At 39.3% G+C, this 22,105-nt stretch overlaps 2 protein-coding genes across 5 annotated transcripts in view; both read left to right on the top strand.

Moving 5' to 3' along the window:
- The window catches only part of KCNH7 (potassium voltage-gated channel subfamily H member 7), a 228,201-nt gene extending 210,677 nt beyond the window's left edge, over positions 1-17,524 (top strand). For all 4 annotated transcript variants that reach the window (XM_065068678.1, XM_021290922.2, XM_021290943.2 and 1 more), the window contains 4 exons: positions 2,975-3,235; positions 7,578-7,746; positions 11,046-11,238; positions 11,776-17,524. In XM_065068678.1, coding sequence (XP_064924750.1) covers positions 2,975-3,235; positions 7,578-7,746; positions 11,046-11,238; positions 11,776-12,042 — 890 coding nt within the window. In that variant the 3' untranslated portion in view covers positions 12,043-17,524. The remainder of the gene's footprint in view (positions 1-2,974; positions 3,236-7,577; positions 7,747-11,045; positions 11,239-11,775) is intronic.
- Positions 17,525-20,557: 3,033 nt separating this feature from the next.
- The window catches only part of IFIH1 (interferon induced with helicase C domain 1), a 30,544-nt gene continuing 28,996 nt past the window's right edge, over positions 20,558-22,105 (top strand). Inside the window, exon 1 of the mRNA XM_021290952.2 lies at positions 20,558-21,309. Coding sequence (XP_021146627.2) covers positions 20,860-21,309 — 450 coding nt within the window. The 5' untranslated portion in view covers positions 20,558-20,859. The remainder of the gene's footprint in view (positions 21,310-22,105) is intronic.

Genomic DNA, 22,105 nt, shown 5'->3' with positions numbered 1-22,105 from the left:
CAAAAGACATAACAGGCTAAAACAAGTCCCAGAAAGACTTAAATGATGCTTGTACATGTTTGGTAAAGTAGAAATACTCAACTTCGGCAAAACATAGTTTCTAGCAACCAGAATCAGAAAGTAAAACTTGTCTAACTGGAAAAGGAAGGAGGAAGCACGAGGATGAGGGGTTTTTTTTAATTATTACATGCATTTGGGAAACAGAAGAGAAAGGAGAAGAGAAACTTCTTGAAACCTTGAGTCTGTGTAATAGAAAATGAACTTATCCATACATACACATTCACAGATGGAAACTCTTCTTTTCTGGAAAATTCATTCCAAACCAATGACTGATTTTCCTTACAAAAGAAAGGAGATATTGGAAAAATTCACACTCTGAATGAGGCGCTACATAGATATTGTTTGTAATTTATTTTTACTGAGCTACAAAGGCACAGGATACAGAGCTTGCACCATGATCAGATCCCAAAGAGCCAAATAAAAAATGCAGTTCCCATTTTAATTCCTACTCTAGATGCAGAGTATCACGGAATTATTCTCCAGGCAGAAGAATGTTTAGCATTAAATAAGAGTCTTTTAAAAGGAAAACAACTTTTGACTCTCTGAATGTAACCAGATGGCTAGCAGATAAAGCAACAGCAGTAAAGCCAAAGATGCGTACTTTGAAAAAGATCAGCTGATGAACAAACCTTTCATGATTTCAGTAGGCAATACCTCACATTCAACAGATCTCCACTTTCTTCTAATGCTAGTGAGTTCATTTTACCCAGATAGTATTAGGAAAACAATATGTTCTGTCGCTCTGACATAGATGGAGACTAAATGCAGGGATATTGACTGAATTGCTGTGGTTTTACAGCAGTGTAATTGTTAGAAGAACCTGGCTTATTGTTTCTAGATATTTTAATATTCTATGAATACGACAGATAAGACAGCTTGCTATACTTCATCTGCTATACAACTTTTTCATTAGAGCCTCAATGACTTCCTCTTAAAATGAGTCCACTGATTGATTTGTATTCCACAGGGTGCTCATTACAGCTACCATTAGTGCACAAAATCCCATGAACATAAAAAATTACCCTAAAAAATGGCAATTTCAAGCTTTCATTAGAACATCTTTTTCACAGGTTGAAGTCAGTCAAACAGTAAGTAATTAAGGCAATTTACTGTAGTGTGACTGTATGTATTTCACCATATATTCCCACAATAAAAGCCATGCGAGACATCTACATCAGAATTTTCTTATTAAGCTTTCTTTTGCTTTTGTACTACTTTGGAGAAGAGATTGCAGAGAACATGGTACTTGACTCTCCACTCTGAGCATTCCCCAAGAGCATCACATTGCCAGGCCATTTGTGTTTGTGTTGATGCCTTCACAGTATCAGAGTATCACCCACATCACTTACAGCAAGTAATCCTGCTAACAGGAGCTAAAGTCACTTCAGTCCAGGGCTGTGTTAACTGCCCTTGGAGATTCTAGAGGGTACAGTTACAGGAGGTCTGCTTTAGTGATGGTTTTATTTTGTTGGCCATTACCTGCCCTCACTGCTCCCAGATGCCTGGACTCCTGCAGCGTGCTCTGTACAGATATTGCATTCTCTTTATTTGCAGATAAAGAGGATTAGATGAGGCCACAGTTTCATTTCCTTATAGTGACCAGAAAACAGAGAAGAAACCTAGGGAATATACTAAATGTTGTGTTAACCACTGCTGTGGGCTGTAAAGACTACAGACATTCCAGAGCCGTGTTGATTAGTAATTAGCACAAAGCAGATGGGAAATCATGCTGTCTCCCCAGGAAGTTAATGCAAACCAGTTACAGTATTTATATGTTGTTGAGACTACCCTGCTAAAATGTGTTTTAAATAAATAGCAGAACTGGAATTATCTTGACATTTCAGTTAAAAATAGGTAAGACCAAATATTAAATTGGAAATTAGCTTCAAGTTTATGCTGAAAAGAGATCAGGAGTTCTCTATATTAATGAATGATCATTCTTAGGTTTAAATCCTATTTAATTTTTACAATGTGTTTTTAAAGGCATCTGCTTTAAATCTAGTTTTATTAGCCACTTCTTAAGAGGTCTGAGTCTACTGTTCCTCACTACAGACCTCGAATGTGTTTAACAAAAGATTCATTCTCAGCTTGATTGGTACTCTGCTACCATATACATCACAGCATGTTGTGTACTTATTCAAAAGACTGAATGTTCAGAGAATTTGAATTCATTCTAAAGGCTAATGAATTTGGGCTACTTTGGAAAGTTGTTTAGAGAGCATCCCACAAAGACAGGCAAGGAACTTCCTTCTTTTTTGCATCAATATGGTTCCTCTCTACCCTGTCAATCCTAAACATAGGTTTCGCAGTAATGAGCATGGAGAACATTCCCTCTGTTTATGTGTGCCCAGACATTTTAAGGTTGGGTGGTTGATTAATACATTTATCTTTTCTGGGGAAAAAAAAATAACCAGCAAAGATGTTCTTTATGTGGGCAAAACACAAATGGGTAGTTCTGATATGGAGTCCAACATCCATGACTGTTAACCTGTCAAGGCTATGAGAAATGTACAGGAATGTGAGAAATTGGAAGAGATAATTAAATAATAAATTGGGGGGTTTTTTAACTATGGAATATAAGGCTTTCTCAAATCTCACCCAGGAAAAAAAAAAATAGAGTAAACAGGACTGTGTTGGACAAAACCTTTGCTGTTTTGATATAAGCAACTTTTTGCATAATGACTTATGGTTTAGGGACTATGAGTACTTACTACATACATGCAAATGTCTTCTAGGACTTCAAAAGAAAAATAAATCTTCTCTGATAGAGGTATCGAAAAAGACTTTAATTTATTCTAATAGGCAGTGAACTTCCTAGCTGATATAATTATCATCTCCATCCTCAGACCAGAATAAACTAGAATACAGTTTCATGAACTGCATGTTATTGTACACAATTATTTGTGTTTAACAGATTATTTCAAAGAGAATGATCAGAGTGATCCTGAACCCTCAGGGGACACCACCACATACTACCAATCTATTAAGAAACACTTCGAGGAGAAAAAAAGTGGGTCATCGTCTTTTGTGTCCTCCACTGAAGATGAGCAAAAGCCCCTGTTCTCTGGGATAGCTGATTACCCACTTGTAACAGAGAAAACCACAGAGGTCGACTTCGAAGAAATGGTTCATGCCACAGAAGAAGTTCTAATAGACAAAAGCAGTCCTTGCAAAGGTAATCTAGCTATTTTGTGAAGTTTGAGTAGACATCTTTTTAGTCTAATTATAAAAAAAAAAAAAAAAAAAAAAAAAAAAAATCTGAATGGTTCTATTAATTCTTTGCCTAATATTTACTATTGTGATTCCTGAAAGGTAATATTTACTATTGTGATTCCTGAAAGGTTAGCAAGAAAAAATATTTTAGATCAAAAATTATTATTTCTCACAAGGACTAATGTAGTTTAGTACACTGGCTGTGGGACTGGATTACAGAAGCACCAAAAGACTATTCCAGGCTCTGTTAATAAATCATATTCTAACTGAACTGCCTTAGGAAAGTCATTTAAACCAACTCTTTAAAACTGTCAGCTGGTATTGGATTTCATTGAACGCTGATGGATGAAAACTGCATCAAAAGCAGTAAAGAATCCCTCAAAGGGTGTTTGATATGCCAGGATTGGGGGACAGTAAAAAAATCCCAGATAATAAGAGCTAGATAAACCTAGGAATGGTTGCACGTGGATAAAGAAAAAAGAACGTTTTCAGGTAACTAGTTTCCTACTCTGCATTGGCATGGTACAACTAAATTTAAGTGAAAAAAAGAAAAAATCCTAACAGCTTGAAAAAATGCTATCTCATTTTGCTCCACATGTTGGTTAAAAGGAATGCCACTACATCACACACACCAAATCCTGACTTCCATGAGTAAAACACAACAAAGATTTGACCTTTTGTATATGAAAAATGATCAGAACTATTTAGCAATCTTACTTAATTTTACATAAAGTTAGATCACATAATTAAAGTCACATCTAATGTAGTTTGTTTTTTTTTTTCAGTGATAGGAAGGGAAATCAATGAAAAGCCCTGGATTAATATACAATTTAAATATTGCTAAATGTTCATTTGTAATTCTTTCAGTCTGAAGGGAAGAATTACTTATTTACGGTTTAATGCTGTTTTCCCCAGCAGTTTGTTTCCATTGAGGCAATTTAAACATTTAGCCACTATTCAATAAACTTTAGGATTTACAGCATAATTTTAAATGAACCTAAAGATTAATCAGGCCAAACAATGCAATTTTTACATTTCCAAGGTACAAATATGTGAAGCCTGGTCTCCCCAGGTTAGGGCTGTATACATCTGCACCACATAAACTTGTTGCATACATACTGCAATTTGAAAGCTTACCTTTTCCCTACCACTAGCCAGAAATGTGTCCTTGCAGCTATAGCAACATTTTCCAAGGCAACCTGTAGCAGATTTTGAGCTAAATTTAGGATGTCTGAAGGTTATATATTTTGATTAAGACCACATTATTTTTTCTGCTTTGTAATCTAGTACTTCTGGTAATGTGTATAAAAGCTCATTACCTTTCTTGCAACTTTCATGAAAACTTCAAGGTCAATAAAATAAGACCAGCTTTGATATATGTCCTAAGCTAAATTCTTACTCCTGTTATTAATTAAAGATTGATTATAACTTACCATAAAAGTAGTTACAAACATAATGAAATTTTGAAATAAACTCTGCTTGTATTTATGTGTGTTTATAATCCACATATATTATGGTACCTTATAAATCTTGAATACAAATGCACTTGTAAAAGCTATTGCAATTCATTACCACTGTGGCTGATACATATTTAATTATCTTTAGTTGTTTTAAGCTTTGGTCATTACTCTCGATGAATGGAAATACTATTAATAATGTATTGGATAATGTGGGCTGAAACTGCATAAACTTCTCTCTCATAATCTCAAAGTGCATCTCAATTTTAAAATATCTGGCTCTTTTGAGAAGACCTGATAATTTTCCTCTAGCTGGCAATCTATATATTGTGGGTAAATGGTATTCTCTGTTTTCACTTTGTCATTATTTGGATTGACTCTTGAATTGTTCAAGTGAACCAAGTTACACATTTATTCATTTAGTTCTCAGTCTAGGATTCTTCAAGCCCTGGAAGACCACAGCTGTTTATAAACTTTAACTGCTGTTGGGTTTTTCTTGGGTTACTCGTGTATGTGAAAGTACCCGTAAAGATTCTTAGAACAGTACAATACCTCATCTTATAGTGTATGTATTAACTTGCTTATAGTGTATGAATTTATTTTATAATTTGAATGGCAATTAATTTCCTTTGCCACAAATTAAATGTTCATTATAACAGTCTACAAATACATATAGTCTACAAATACAAAAGTCTACTATATGTAGACTACCTATAGTCCACAAATACAAAAGCATCTTTGATTTTCCGGGGATAATCCACAACATTGAAAAATACATTATTTTATTAAATGATTAATTGTGTAAAATAACCAACACCTATTTTTTTAAAGGACGTTACAAAGCAGTGAAATGTATGGCCCATATTTTTAGTTTCTACTCTTGAAATTGACTGTGTAAAATTAAGTTCACTGGATTTACAATATCCATTGCACCCACACCCATAGTTTAAAATTTTACCCCTGAATTTTTCATAGTCTGTTCCCTTCGCGTTGCTGAGACCTTTCTAACTGTGCCATGTGTGCCTGCTAAAGCCAAATTACATGCTTCTCTGACAGTGTTTTCCTATCCTGTTGGTTTAAATGGATGAGATGCTGAATAGGTTTCTGCGTAGCCAAGGTGAAATCTCCTTCCTTTTCCTTCTGCTCAGTGCATAAAATCAGTTACAGGTCATGTCGTATGAAATTCAAACCTCTCTACAGCTCCAGGAAACCTTCTCCCACCTGCTAACCAAAGATCAAGTAATGCAGGAAGCGCCTTTCTCTAGTAAAAAAGAGAAACAACTCTCCTCCACTTGGAGTCACATAGTGAGAGCCGCCCTTCCTGGGTAAATATGCTTGAAATACTAAATATGAGCAGGAAGTTTTATTTTTTTTTTCTATTATTATTTTTTTCTTTACTTAGAGCAACACTGCTCAAAGATATGTTTGAAAAGGATTAGATAACAGACTTGGACAAACCACTCACATGTCACCCACACTATTTTGGGTTTTTTTCTCTTCGAAACATTGCTCTTGCAGCTATGGTTGCTTAGAAAAATTTCACAGGTGTGAAATGAATGTAACCTATGCTGAGTTATCAACATGCAGAGCCAAGAGATGTGTTAGGAGAAGCTCTGAGCAAACAATTCAGGGGGGATTCAAATCCAACTGCTCATACCTCAGAGGCTGACGCCTTAGAAGCAGTCAACCATTCTGTCCAGCTGTATTTTGAAGCTGCAGCCTGAGCGCAGTAAGAACTTTTTATACATTCTGTAAATTCATGTAGTTAAATAATTACAAATACAACCCTAATGGGAGTCGTACTGAACAGATGTTGAAGTTTTAACAGCCTTTTTATCACAGCAGAGGAGAATCTGAGTGGTACTGAGCCATTTTTAACTGTGTGACAACAGATTCACTCAAAGTAATAAAGGCTCGAGGCAGGTGGGGGTATATGTAGAAAAAGTACTGTTCACCCTAAATATGTCACCTAGAGCCTCTGAAAAGCTCACAGAAAGATCTTCATTCTATATCAGATAGTGGTATGTGCAACTAATAAATCCCATGATAAATTATTTGTAACCTTCCACCAGCTTGGTGAACGGAAGAAACAATCTAGAGCCAGGAACATAATTAACAAATGCAGAGAGGTGTAAATTAAGCAAATTGAAAGAGGAAGGAAAAATAGCTTAAACCATAGATCCAAGCAAAAAGAAGGACTGCCCCTGAGTTCAGTCGGGGTGATACGGTGCAGTGTTTAATCACAGAGATCCGAGAACTGGGAGGGACAAGAGGGATAGAATTCGGCCACCGCAGGTACTGGATGGGGCCTGGAGTAGTCATCAGCATTTTTTTACAAAGAGCCGGAGATAAACAAATAAATGTAACTCATACAAAAAGTATGTTTTTATATTCTTTATAAATTGTATATACAATATGTATGGATGAGAAGAGGAACTAAATACTGTAAGCTAACTGAAACTCTGAAGTAAGATCCTAATTATGCAACTGGGCCCTTTTTAGCTTGAAATAAATTTATTTTCTCTAACTTAATCCAGAATTTTACCTGTAGTTCAAAGAGGAAAAAAATTAAAAAATTAAAAAAGAAAAAAAATTACCACAAAGCTTCATTTACTATTAAAGTGACCTCTGACTGACCCAGCTATGCTGCATATTTCATTCTTTTAGGATTCACAAGTTACTAAACAAAATGAACTGTCACAGAGTTGATCAGGCAATGTGCCAGCATAGCCATTTGACTTTCAAGGTTCTGAGAAACGCTTGTAAGTGGGATGCCTGAGGAGTACCAAGCCCTCTCTAACAGCATGTATATGAAGCTATATTTTTATATGGTTTGTTTTTCATCAGATATTGCTGATAAAAGAGACTGGGAGCAGGAGAACATCCAGGAGTACCAGGACTCCCCAGCTCAGTCAGCATTACCCCATGTTACATGGGGCATCTGTGAAACTGAAAGTGACTTTATATATGGGGAAGTGGAGAATCGATTAGATTTACTTCAAGAACAACTCAACAGGTAAAAAAAGAGATATGATAAAAAAAAATATATGCATGAAAGAGTACATCGTACAACTGATATTAATGACACTACAGGAGGAATGAATTTGCACGGGAAGTTTACAAAAGCATTCAGATCGTCAGAAGCTCAAAAGTACACAAATATGCCTGGTGGGAATATCGCTTTCTTGTCTATATGTATTCTGAGGAGCCTAAATATCACCTAAATTCAGTCTTCCAGATTCTTGGAAAAACCTACTCTGGGAATGCTGAGTACAACATTTTTAATTCATTGTGAGAATATTCATGCCACTTACCTGTAGGTACCTACATTAGCTACTCTGAATTGCCTTGCAGAAGAGCCTTTCTCCTCAATTGACTGTTTAGGGCACCAACTTTTTAACAAAGAAACTGTAGTGAGTCATCCCAACTTGTTAAATTTAAATCTCACCTCACCCAGAATGCTGGTCCATTAGCAGTAACTCCTAGATATTTACACGTCCACAAAACGACAGTTTTCAGTATCTTCAATGTCTGAAGTATGGTTTCTTTCCTGGAGACCCAAAGTAAAACAGTTGCCTTGTTTAAAAAGACAAATTCCCTTTTTGATGCATTGACTTATTTTGCAACTGTAATTATAATAAGACATGGTAGTATGCAAAGGCAAAATACTTATATCTGTTCCAACAGAAAACAGATGCCTTCTTTGTCAGAATCTATTATTACCTTTGCTTAATAACATATGTCTTCCTTCTCTCTTTTGCTTTCTGATATACTACTCTGCTGGCAGCTAGGCAGCATGGTTTATAGCATCTTAAAAATATGGTTACTGAATTTTCATCCATCCTACACTATAATTTACCATGTAATTTCATTTAATTTTAAATTGCCCTAAGTTCAGGTCTGTGGCTTTTTTATGATTTTCACTCTGCAGTTCCACTAATTTCAATATTTTTCCATGACAAATGCTATGACACGCACTCAGCCCTAATTATACTTTAGTAGCTCTTCACTGGCATTCTGTGCTGTACATTTTAGCAATCAGTTTAAAGCCATATTACTGCCTTCATCTACCATAAACCAATCAAAACATAATATTTTTCATTTCTGAATACTATATAGTACAGCAAAAGAAATTTTTAACATGGAAGCCAAAATTGCCATAATTTCTAATTGCACTGAAGTTGAGTAATCTAAGTAACTGTAAATGTCACATAACTAAGCAGCTGCATGTTCCAAATCCACAGTGAGTAGTCTTTCTGTTATATTTCTTCTCCTGAAATCTTAAGTTCTTGAAACTGAAGTTATATCTCAAATTTACCCATAGTTTTATCAAATTCTTATTCAAGTTCTCAGTATTTTTAAGTGAGAAAACATCACTATTGCTGATAAAGTAAGATTTAAATTGGTATGGATTTTATTAAATAATTTTATTCTTTAATTCTTCTCATGTTTTTAAAGCTTTTCATGCTTTCAGAATTTTGGGCCTTGATGGGTCTTCTATGAATGTAGAAGACAATATTCTATCCTGTTTATGTCAGATCTGACCTGCTGGACTAAAAAGCAGAGTCAGTTCTTTCTGACCTTTTCTATGCCAAGCTAGAGGCTTGGCGTAACACTCAAATTCATAAATCGATCTAGAACGCTGGAAAACCATTGTAGGAGGAATATGTCCCTAGAGCTTTCTCTCTTTCACCTCTTTAAGTAACTGGAATTTCATGGATGCTGTGGGCCAGGCATCTAAGGTTCTCCTAATTGCCCATCCTTGGGTGACATGACAATTTTGGAGAATGGAGAAGACATACGTGCAACGATGATGAATAAAGACTACCAGAGTTACTCTTTGATTTGAAGTACCAGGAAACTCCCATCAAGTGCTGACAAAAAGAAGGGAGCAATTTTAAAGTTAATTCAAAGCCAAAGACAATAATTGATGCAAGTCCTCCAGTGCTAAATACCTTATATTCACTGAAATGTTAAGGCCCAGGTTTAGCAGATGGAAGCTCTCTGGATGGTGGCATGATGCTGCTGCTGCTGCGATATTTTTTCCCCCGTGGCTTCAGCATCCTGCTTGTGTAAGATCGGCACACTTGCAAATGGCAAAGAACCCAAGGGAGCTGAACAAGAGGGTGAGTAGGGCATGATTATCTGTTACCTCTCAGTCTGGGCCTTTCTTTATGAGAACTGATGTGACAAAACCAGCTTCTCCTGATAAAGGAAGAAACAAGCATCTTAAATATCCTTTGGCATACCTTTCAGATTAATTTCATAGATGCTTTTATAAATAAATGACATGAGCAATGGACAACTCCAACATGATAAAAAATAATATCAAACAGTGAAGCACCTGGTGAAAGCAAAAATCTGTCAGCATAGGATCAATTCTGCTGCTGCAGGGAGCCCAAGTGGTAACATTCACAACATTAAAGGCTGCTGAAAAAGATTTGTTTACTCTGTCAGGAGATGAGTTGCAATACAGAAGGCTGCCTACCCATACTACAGCCTGTCATAGCACGTTCCATAGCCTTCCAGCAGCTTGGGAGGCACTACAGGCATTACCTACTGCTGAGTTTGTCACAGATCTTGGCAAGACCATTCAAAAATCATTTCAGTATTACGGAATTCTTAGTATGAACAACATAAGCAGCTCAAGTGTTTCTGAAGTCATATACAAACTTATGAAAATAGAAAAAAAAAGAGAAATAAGCTACTAAATTTGAACATCAAAAATGTTGACATTAATTCTGAGGCCTGAATAAGTCTGCATAAATTTTCACAGTAAGAAGGCTTGGGCTGTTAGGTTTTTTTAATGATCTTGAACACATCTTTCATTGTCTAACTATGGAAAAAACACAAATGTGATTTTCTGCTTATTTCAGTGCATTGTATTGGCATTGGGAATGTCAGAATTAATTGTCAGATGCATCAGAAAGACTGCCCCATCCTCAGCCAGCACAAATCAATTTAGTTACAATGAAGACAGTACATTTTTTCCACTTAATTTCAACCAAAAACCTGGTGCCCCATGTTACTTTTTGTTACAAACATAAGGAACAGTATTGAACTCATTCTGAATGCAGCAAAAAGATCAGAGACAGGCACACAGGTACATTCTGCAAAGGAAAGGGAGAGCCAACAAGCTTTGGAAGGGCACAGTACTCCCTCTTCTGTTCTTTCCTATTTAAGACATGGTTATTGTCATAACAAGCAATAGTTGGCTTTATTTGTAAGCTGCAGGTCTCTCTTTAATGCATCTGTTATCAGTAGGTTAAAATATACCTATTCCTGACAATGAGTTAACTGATGTTATTTCTCTAGGCTTGAATCCCAAATGACTGCTGATATCCAAACCATCCTGCAGCTCCTGCAAAGGCAGTCAACGCTCATCCCGCCCGCCTACAGCATGGTGACTGCAGGTGCAGAGTACCAGCAGCCAGCAATCCGGATGATACAAAAGCTTCAGCCTGCAGCGTCAATTAAAACAGACAAAACTTTCAGTCCTTCATCTCAGGTGTGTACATGTCCAATAAGATCAAAATAGGTTCGCTAACCTTTTTAGCTTATGATAGAAGAAGCGCATATCGATCTAGATGCTTGTTCACTAGTTTAGGGAACTCCACAGTTTCAGAGGGCAAATTTTCTGTGAGGATTGTAGAGATCAACGCAATGATCTTATAGTCAGACTGATTCACTTTATTATCATGCTCTTCACAAAAGTTAACAAAAATGACAAATACCAGCCACAGCTGTAAAACACAAGCAGTTTCCAAGCATCAGATCTGCCTGCATGGGTGCAGGTCCGTATCTCAATGTCACATGAGCAAGTACGAGGAGGGGACAAGATATCCAGGCTTCTACAATTAATCAACAGAATTGCATTCAATTATATTAAATCAAATGCAATACCATGCAAAAATATTTCAGTATACTGCTTAATTTTTAAACAAGGTTTTCCAGCAACCGTTGAACATGCTAATTTTGAGCAGAACAAGAGCCTGGAAGAGTCTGATTTAATTAATACCATCTTGTTTCTTCTCCTCATTTCCAGTGTCCTGAATTTCCAGACCTTGGTAAAGGGAGACTTAAATCCAAAGAATCCCTCTCAAGTGGAGTGCATCTTAACACAGCCTCAGAAGACAACCTGGCTTCTTTTTTAGATCAAGAACACGACCAGTCTGTAGAGCATCCCCCACAGCATTGTAAAACTTATCTCCAGCCAGTCAGGCACCCTTCCTTGCCAGAATCTTCACTAAGCACTGTAGGAATCTTGAGTCTTCATAGGCATGTTTCCGATCCTGGTCTTCCTGGGAAATAATACTTTTATACTATTACTTCACATAAAAATGTAAGTGCTTTTAATGGCTGTTTTTCCTTTTTATTTTTTTTTTTTTAATTTAAATCCTCTATACTTGACTCAGGGGCTACAAGGAATATAACATTATATGCAAAAGTACTGTATATTTTCCTAAATCTGAAGCTTGTAAGGTAAAGTTGAGCAGATCTGATGTAAATATATATATACACATTAACTGTATGTTCCCAATGTAAAACTGCCAGCATTCTCAAGGCACCTTATATTTCTATTTTTTTTAAATAACATGCATGTTCTGAAATTACAGTTTACGTTGCATGGAGATTACCATTTGCTGCTGTCATGGAAATAGTATTTTATCATGGATATGTCTTCAGAGCAAATAGGCAACCAATAACAGTAATTCAATAGAAATAAATCCTACCTGACCAAGCTAAAATTCAAGCAAAAACTACTTCTAGCTCACTTTTGAAAATTAATTTACCTTTCTTGTAGTGAGCTTTTTACAATAAATCAGAGAGCTTCTGAATCTAGAGAAAGAATAAGGTAACCAGGTCTTCTGAGTTTGAAACAATTAGGACAGAGAAACCAGCCTCCTTCCAAACCAGTTGAAGAAGAGCAGTATTTTAAGAGACAGGAAAACTCTGCCACATGCTGGAAAGTGTCTTGCATCCACAAAACTGCATTAATTAAATAATTTGCTTCCAGTGCATCAAAAATAAATAAATAAATAAATAAATAAATAAATAAATAAATAAATAAATAAATAAATAAATAAATAAAAGAGTATGCATCATAGAAATTAGCTGCCATGAGCAACAGGTCCTCTTCATCTGTCACTCAAACATAATCAAACGCAATAAATCTAATTTCTAAATGATAGAGAAGACTGTGTTCCTTTTGTTCAATATAAATTATTAACAATCTGGTTAATTACAAAATACTTTATACATTTTTGTTTTATAATTATTAGGGTGATTGTTTGCAGTTGTCTGTTTTCAATGACTGGCCTCTCTACCACAATCCTAGATAGGGTACATATGTATGTGGACACACACACTACACACACATTCCTGTATGTGTGCATGTGTGTATTTTATATATGTACATACGTGTGTACATATGTGTGTATATACTTATATACACACAAGTGTGTGTATATACCTACACTTATATGTAGGAGTATAGATATAGATATATATATATGTATATATGTAAAACCACTTTCAGGAACAATTGTAAACTTTCTTATTACAAAATGAGTAAGCTTAGCTTGTGTCCAAAGCTGACTACATTAGAATAAAATTAATTAAGGTCTGTAGGCTTTAAATACAGTATGTACTGTATCTGCATAATGCTTTGTGAATACTTAGATTTAATTTTATTAAAATATTATTCTGCCTCAAATGTTGTGTTTATTTGAGAAGAAACTGACTTTTTTATTACTGTTTTTAAATATTTTTAAATGTTCACATGATTTTCTAATCTTAAAGCTTTAATGTGAAATTCCTCTAGGAAGAGAACTGGTTTCAGAAAAGCATGTAACCCAGTTAGTGGGGGAGCAGTGAAATTTTAACTAAAGCCAAATTAAACCCTCTGTTCTAAACCAATGCTATAGAGTCAATGCTATAGGGGTCAACTCTCACATTAATAGACACGTATATTATACATTGGGGTCAGAATGCTACATAACACTTCTAGTCATACACAGCCAGTAGATAAACCCAAAGGAGCTGAATCTTTTCTCATTTAAAATTAGCACGCATGTTGAGCTACTGAGCAAGGCTCTGCTTTACCTTTGCACAAAAATTAATAAACTGAATACCTCCATCAGTGAAAAGAGAAACCAACCCTTCCCACCCAAGATCATTTTTCCTCCTGCCTTGTGCTACTCTTGATTGTCAGAAGGTCCAAATGCTACAACGTGCTGACTGCTCTTACTTCTGCCATGACAACAGGAGGTCTGCACTTCTTGGTGCCCTGCAGGATCAGATCCCAGGTGGCAGCACCTTTGGGCCAGTCAGAACCTCTGCCTGCATATACTCCACTGAAACAGGAGTGCTGAATAATGAAGCGAAATAGTTTCTGCTTTGGGGATTGGTGGGTAGTTTTTGGTTTGGGTTTTTTCATTGGGTTTTTTTGTTGTTTGGGTTTTTTTTAATAACAAGCATTAACAACTTCTGCTCTATCGCAATCTATTAACTAATATTAATGTCTATTACAAAGAAAAAGCTAGCACATTTTCTTAAAAAAGCATTTATGGTTATGCTACATTTAAAAGTCTGCTATAAATTAAGAGTAAAATTAATTTTACAAATATAATGCATGAGCATCGCTTTACAAAAATATTTTGTCCAGTTTAATCTGTTGGTATTTCACATGAATGCAAACAGACTGAGCAACACAGGTGGACTGGGGAAGGAGTGTTGAGGAAAAAGAAAGTGACAACTACATATTTCAGTTTGTCCAAGTGAAGGAAAATCTCCATCCCTTGCTCCTTTTCTGGGCTCAGAGGCTTTGTTCCTTCTGTCTGCATTTACCAAGAAAAATCTCAAACGAGGCCAAACTAAGGAAGACTTTACAAAGTTATGGAGATTCTAAGCTCCCTGGACATTTGCCAATGAATGGTGAAACACAACATGACAGACAACAACTTGGCTGGCAATCCTCTAGCTGCCCCTTTTGGCAGGGGCCAGAGAAAGATTTATCTTCTCAGATACCTTCTTTTCTTGTTGAAGCACATGAAGACCCACTGCTTCAAGCTTTTTTCACAGAATCACAGGATGATTTGGGTTGGAAGGGAGCTCTGGAGATCATTTAGTCCAACGCCCCTGCTAAAGCAGGTTCACCTTGGATCAGGTTGCACAGGATCAGAATTTTCTTCTAGAAAATTCTCTTCTCAAGACAGGTACAAACCATTGGTTTTGGAAACATGATCATTTTCTAAACAGCGAATGTTGTCTCTGTTATTTTTGTGGATTTTTTGTCATTTTTGTTGTGGGGGGTGCGTTTTGGTGATGGTGGTTTTTCTGTTTGTTTGTTTGCTTCTCTGGGCAGGGTTCCCTTTAAGCTCAGTCTATTTCTAACTTGATAGGAATGGGTCTGTGTTACCCAAATCGAGCTGAGAAAAACGTAACAGTTGCATACCCACACATCACAATACACAGCTGTAACATATCCATAGAGGCTTTCAGACAGGTATTAGTGGAGAGAGTCAGATGCCATCACAAGAGTATTAAAAAAAAATAGGGAATGCTTAGGAGGGAAAAAAGGCTGGGAATAGATCATGGATAACACTGAGATAATCCCATTCCCCTTCCCAATGGGAATGTGCTGTCTCAGCCTCAGAGGCAGGAGCAGCAGTGGCAAGGCCAGTCGAGGCAATCGCCCCAGCCACACTGCAGGATGGATTAAGAAGCAGACTCTGGACTGTGGAACCTTCATCTCAGTGTATTTAGACCAATCACAATTTCCCCAAAAGCTTGCTGGAAGTTCCCCCACCAGGGTTTAGCTGTTCTGCACTGAGGCTATGGCTACACCTCCTCCACCTCACTTCTGCTAAAATAGCCTCTCTCCTCAGATAGCAATTAGAAATCTAATTAGAAATCGCAAACCCTCTTCAAATCTAAGTTTTGGTCTTGCTTGAGCTTACGAACACTTGGCTATTTACATTTAAAGCCTGTGGCTAAAAATACATATAAATTATAACTTGTAAATACAGAGAAGTACCCTGGAAATGCAACAACAGCTAATGTAGCTGAAGTATCAAAGCAATTGGGACAATTATTCCAAATGTGAGACGTGAGACAGTACAAATCAGCAGAGCTCTTAATGAAGTTCATTATCTTTCACCAGCTGTGGTTCTAGTTCAATGTTTAAGGCAAACAGTAGATTGTGAACCTTTCCAATATTTAAGCTGTGCAGCAACTTGCACCATTTGCATGAGCATGTCTATCCACATGCACAGATTTACAGATTAATTCTGTTCAAGTCAGAGAGTTAGCTGCCCTCCACTTCTCCACAAACAGAACTTCCAGATTCAGTGGGAGTCAACAATGATGTACTAAGGGCATTACAGTGACCAAAAAAGCAGGGAACACTAACCTGGCACCTGTATTCACAAACAGGAGCAAGTAAAAAGAGAATTAAAATGGGTCTAATAAGCAGGGTCTGTGTGCTGAGGCTACTGGTTTGTGGGTTTGGGGTTTTTTGGTTTTGTGGGGTGGGTTATTTTTTGTTGTCGGTTCGGTTTTGGTTGGGTTTTGTTTGTTTGTTTGTTTGTTTTGTTTTTAAACTATGAGTAATTTGTGACACTTTATTCAAACCCACACCATTACTTGCAGTTGCTCTAAATGGTTGCAATTACGCATTTAATAAAGTTTCCAGAATTGGGTGGGGTTTTTTCCTCCCTCCTTTTATGCACACAGACAAAAATGCAACCTCAGTGCTCCCTCTTAGTCTCCTTTTACCTTATTACCACCGCAACACACCCCCCTAAAACACAGGACATGTTGATCTGTAGTATCTAGCAGCCATGCACAAATAGCAAGGAACCTAGTCTCCCTTTCAAATCTAGCATCAAATTTTTAATGAAAACACTGGTAAATGGTAAAATTTATTCAGATTGGGGACAGACTTGGTATGCAGCCATTAGCACATTTTCAACAGCTGTCCAGACACAAAATTAATTTTTAAGTAGCTTGTTACTTACTTGGAATAAAAGAAGGATGCAGAAAGTCCTTTAACGTGATTACTCTGAAGCTAAAATTTCCTTCAGTTTTATTAGGAATGATTCATACTTATATCATACAGCAGTCCCGGTCTCACTTACATACTACATCTCCTCTACCCATATTTTTTCTTTCTCTAGACTTGAAAAGAAGTATATTAGAAGTTAAACAGCAAATAGCTTAATGGGAGAAAAAACAAGATACACAGAATAGATCACATGTGAAAAATCAAGACAACACTGAGTTTTATGAGTGATACTAAAGGAGAATGTCCCAGAGCTTGCACTTGCATGAAGGCATCACTCTGGCAATCTTACTTTTCTTCACTGTACCTCTGTGTATGGGCAGTAGACAGAACTCCATTATTATTGAAGAAACATTTTTCTCCATCTAGCTTCTTGGGGGTTTTTTAATGCCCACTTGGCAAGTTCTTTGATTATTAATGAATGTAGAATATGGTTATTCTCTTTAGAATAGAAATTGGATGGATGAAATTAAAGCCTCCCACAAGAGGCATTTGCCCCTTTTATGCATTATTTTCTATACTGAAGCTTTATGATATTGTAAAGTTGGAAATACAAAGAAAGTTTTGAAAACTTAATCTAGATAAATACTTCACTACTATGAGCTGTAGCAAATCCTGCTTGTATAACAGTTTTTTGTATAATGCAGTTAAGAGAAGTTATCATTTTATTTTCAGAAAAGATCTCCTGGAAAATTGTTTACTGTACAAATAAAAGCACTTGTACAATGTAGATATATTCACTATTTTATATCACCATGAAAACTTAATTGCAAGAAATCTAAATATGCTCAAATAAATGTAATGCACTTGTTTCAGTCATAAGCAACAGTATGTGAACATTTCGTTTGTGACTGACTTGAATTTAGTTACTATAATGCAAACACCATTAACAGGGATCCACAAATGTTGAATAGATCTCTATATCAAAAACACTGAAGAAAAAAACCTAATGATATTTATTGTACTCACAACATCATGGGAATAAATATATTTGAAGTGGCTTTGAATATCTGAGAGCTACTATTTTATGAGCAGCTTATAGTTTTTACTGTGCTGACAAGTTGTCCTTACTCGTAACAGCAAAGTAAACTTAATTTACCTATACTTAAACAGCAGATGTTTAATCCAAGCATTGAAGTTACTAAGAAAAATAAAATACAGTCACATGGGTGAAGTTTTCCAGGTGCAGCAATGCAGACCTTGTCGAGCACACAGTCAGCCAAGAGGAACATCCGACTGACAGCAACCAGCAGGGGCCTGACAGAGCACACACCCGCAGCCTTGTGCAAACAAACACTGCACTGAACTGGACAGATCAGCAAGTCTGGGAAAACAGAAAAAGCGGAACGGTTTTTGTCCCAAGACGCCAGTGTTCTCCTCAGCACAGCTGCAGATGGTTCCTGCAGACCACACGTAAAAAAGCATCTTCATCACACTGCAGGAACAACCTCAGATCTGTAGCCCTGAAAGACGCAAAGCCCTGCCAGCCATCCCTGCCGCTGGTACCATCTGTGCCAGCTTTGTAACAACAGTAATTGCCGGCTGTAGCACTGCGAGGCAAATTCAAAGGAAGCCCCGGGCCGGCGAGATCCCGGGGAGCAGCGCCCGGGCCGCAGGGGCCGCAGCGCAGTCACCCCAGCAACGCCGCGCCAGCCCCGGCCCTGCTATCGGCCGCAGAAACACCGCCCACCCGCTGGGCGCGCGGGGCCAGAGCGGCCGTTGGGCTTGGGCGCGCGCGCGGCGCCGCCCGGGCAGTTCGGCCGCGGTGGCTCGGGCGGCGGCAGCGTGCGGGGCCGCTGGAGCGGCGAGCGGCGGCCGCGGCGTGTGACTGCGTGTGCTTCAGCCCTTGCGCCTGACCGACCAGCTGTACGCGCGGACTTTGCCCGTGCGGGGAGGGAGGGTGTTGGGTACGCGGCGGGGCCGAGAGCCGGCGGTGCGCAGCGGAACCGGCCGTGTGCTCCGCCCCTGCTAGAGCCGCCGCCTGGGAACTCTGTGACGAGTTCGGTCGTATCTGAAAGGGACAAAGGCCTCAAAAAAAATCAGTTGAGTTTATGAGGAGTGTAAGCTCTCCCGAGAAATAGAGTCAGCACATTTGCATCATCAATGGACGGTAGGAGCTCGGCCATCATCCATGCAACCTGGAGACAACCGGAATAACAGAGTAGCACAGAGTAGCATTGATTTTTTTTTTCCCCCCTCTGTAAGTCACGAGTGTCCTTTTAATATCTGCAGGCTCTTAGAACCTGTGAAGGGTTGTTGTGGTATAAATGCACTGGTCCTGATTTGCCACTGCTACATATACAAACTTGGAAAATGAACAAACAAACTGTCTATACATGCTGCACCCTAGGAACTCCTGCAAGCTCCTGAGGCCTTAGGAGAAAGACTGATGCACCACCCAAATAAGGTGCTGAAGACAGAAGAAAAAAGGCGGGGGGGGGAAGCGGTAGACTTTCTTCAGAAATCTTTTGAAGGAAATTTGCATAAATAAAAGGGTAATGCTGTAATTAAAAGGTAATGACAATGAGAGTGAAACCTGAGATAAGCAGACAGGACACAATGAAATGAAAGTAAAACAAAACGAGTTCCTCTGCAAAAGAAGCCTCCAACTGAAGGAAGCTCCACTGAGCAGAATGCTGTAGCATGTCTCAGCATGACAAGCAGTTGAGGGCATGATTTGAATTACATGAAATTTTAGGCTGGGAAAGGATCTCTGGAGATACCTGGCTTCCTTTTAAAAGAAAGGCATTAAATCAAGCGCCCTGTCAAGCCAAGTCTTGAATACTTCTATTGAGCAAACTCCCACTACTTCTCTGGGCAATATATTCCAGCATCTAATTGTTTTTACAGTGGAGAATATTTTTTCTTATAGCAAGACAATTTCCCCTGAAGGAACATGTTCCAGTTGCCTCTTGTCCTGTACACCCCTGTGGAGAGGGATCCAACTTTTAGGAGCTGGAGAACTGTGGTTGGATCTCCCCTGAGCTTTTTTTCTCAAGGCTGAATAGACCCAGTTCCTTCAAACATTTGCCGAGCTCTCCAACCCCCTAAGCATCGTGTTGCCCCTTCACTGGATCCTCCCATTTTTTAGTCTCTCTCTTGAACTGCCCAGGACCAAAACAGAACACAGTAGTCAAGGTGCTCTCTATTTACTCTATCATTTTGCTACAAAATATGAAATTGAGTCAAGGATCTGTTGCCTTACCTCAGAATCACACTGAGTTTCCATAAAATGCCATGATGGAAACCAAGCATGCTCCTGAAGCTCAGTGATATCCATATGGGTGAAACCGCATCTCAGGAAGAGACTGTCCCAATAATCTCAGAAACTATCTAATAAGCTACTCTAGGAAGATTATCACATGCATTACAACCTCCTGCTCCCTATACAATGTGGGATTCTTCAAACTGGAAAAAAAAAAATCTCTTTTATACCCAAAGTAAACCATTACAATATACAAGTCAGCTTTACTTCCATTATGGCCTTTTGTGCATCTGTTTTCTGCAAAAAGGCACAACCTGCAAATGAAGGCAGACCTCTCTGATCACCTGGGCTTACCACCTCCACAGTGACCCGTTTGTGGGTCGCTGCACACCTGGAAAGCCACAGGTGCAGAAAACCCTGAGAGGCTACTGACAAGCCCCAGAAACTCATCAGCTGGAAAGTGAAAGATACACTTCAGGTTGTTTTTTTAAGCTCTTGACTCCTGTTAAAGGTTTCGTTTTAAACATTCACGAGTAACACAGAGCCGCGCCCTTGGATCCAGGTGCCAGGCGCGGCCCGTTCCGGCCGATGCCGTCACACACCGAACTCTCAAGTGAAACCGAAAGCGGCGCCGGGGCCGGGATGAAGCGGGGCAGGCTCGGCGGCAGCTGAGGCGGCGCGGAGCGGGACGGGGGACGCGCTCCTCGCTCACACCGAGCCCGACACCCGGACACCAGCCTGCGGAGACCGCGGGTCCTGAGCGGCTGGGCTCCCTCAGCCGCCCTTGCGGGCACATCCCCCCGTGCCCGCCGTCGTTCTCCAGCGGCAGCAGGGGTGTCGCGGACGCCGCCAGCGCAGCGATGGGAGAAGAGTCCCGAGACGAACGCTTCCTCTACATGATCTCCTGCTTCAGGCCGCGGCTGAAGCAGTTCATCCGGGTGGAGCCGGTGCTGGACCGGCTTCCCTTGCTGAGCGCGGAGGACAGGGAGAAGGTGCGGGCGGCCGCCCGGCAGCGGGGCGAGGTGGAGGGGGCGGAGGAGCTGCTGCGGGCCGTGGAGCGGGGACCCCGCGGGTGCGGCTGGTTCCACGAGTTCCTGCAGGCGCTGGAGCACAGTGGCTGCAGCCTGGCTGCCTGCTACGTGAACCCCAGCCTCAGCCAGCTGCCATCGCCAGCCGAGGAGGCCGACCATGACCTCTGCGTGCACTTGGTGCAGCTGCTCTACAGCACGCTGGTGGATAAAATGCAGACCGTGCAGGTGGCCGAGAAGTGCCTGCAGATGGGCATCTTCCAGGAGGAGGACCTCGATCAGGTAAGTGGCCCACCCATCAGGCCAGGCACCAGGCGGTGCCGCAGACACTGGCCACTCCCAAGGACTGTGGGGCAGATGGGAAGCCACAACTAGAAATGGCCTTGTAAGAGCAAAAATGAAAGGGCAGTACCCAAACTTGGGGGAAAGAGAAATACTGCTCCAAGTAAGCCAGTGAAGACTATTGGCAGTAGGCCAGCAGGTGGGATGCCAGCTAAGAACCAGGGAAAGAAAATGCCATGAACTGGCCGGTTAGACTAAGCCACTGTTTAAGTGGAAGGAATATGGCTGGCTTTACTGTTACTTACCATTTTGCCACAGACTTTAGGCTCAGAACATCATTAAGTGTCTTCTGGCCCCTGCACCATACCAGGGATTAGTGAGGGCCTGTAAAGTCCTAGAGAATACTTGAGTTAAAATAAAGCAAGACCTTCCTTTTTTTGCCATAGGTTCACTAAAGAGTATCATACTGGGCAGTGAAGCTGAGCAGAAATACCAGTTTGACAAAAAAGAGAAGTATTAGCTTTTGCTGAAAACATTTGCCAGTGTTTACTCCATCTGGCTAAGAATGACATGCCTGGACCGATGAGAAACTTATTTGGAACGCCAAAAAATGGATAGTATGAAACGGTGTTAGAAGAAGAAATTAGAATAATATTTGCCATATCAATAGGGGGGAAACTGCCAAACTGAGGGTGGAGCTTCATCGTATTTGCCTTTTGAGCTTTTGCATCTCAGTTAAATGACAGCCATATATATAATTTTGTCTAGTGACTGGCAGGTAGCAGTAAGTGCTAGC

Source organism: Columba livia, chromosome 7, assembly GCF_036013475.1.
Source record: "Columba livia isolate bColLiv1 breed racing homer chromosome 7, bColLiv1.pat.W.v2, whole genome shotgun sequence".
Lineage (NCBI taxonomy): Eukaryota > Metazoa > Chordata > Aves > Columbiformes > Columbidae > Columba > Columba livia.
The sequence above is the reverse complement of the archived record's forward strand: the minus strand, read 5'-3'. Positions and strand labels throughout refer to the sequence as shown.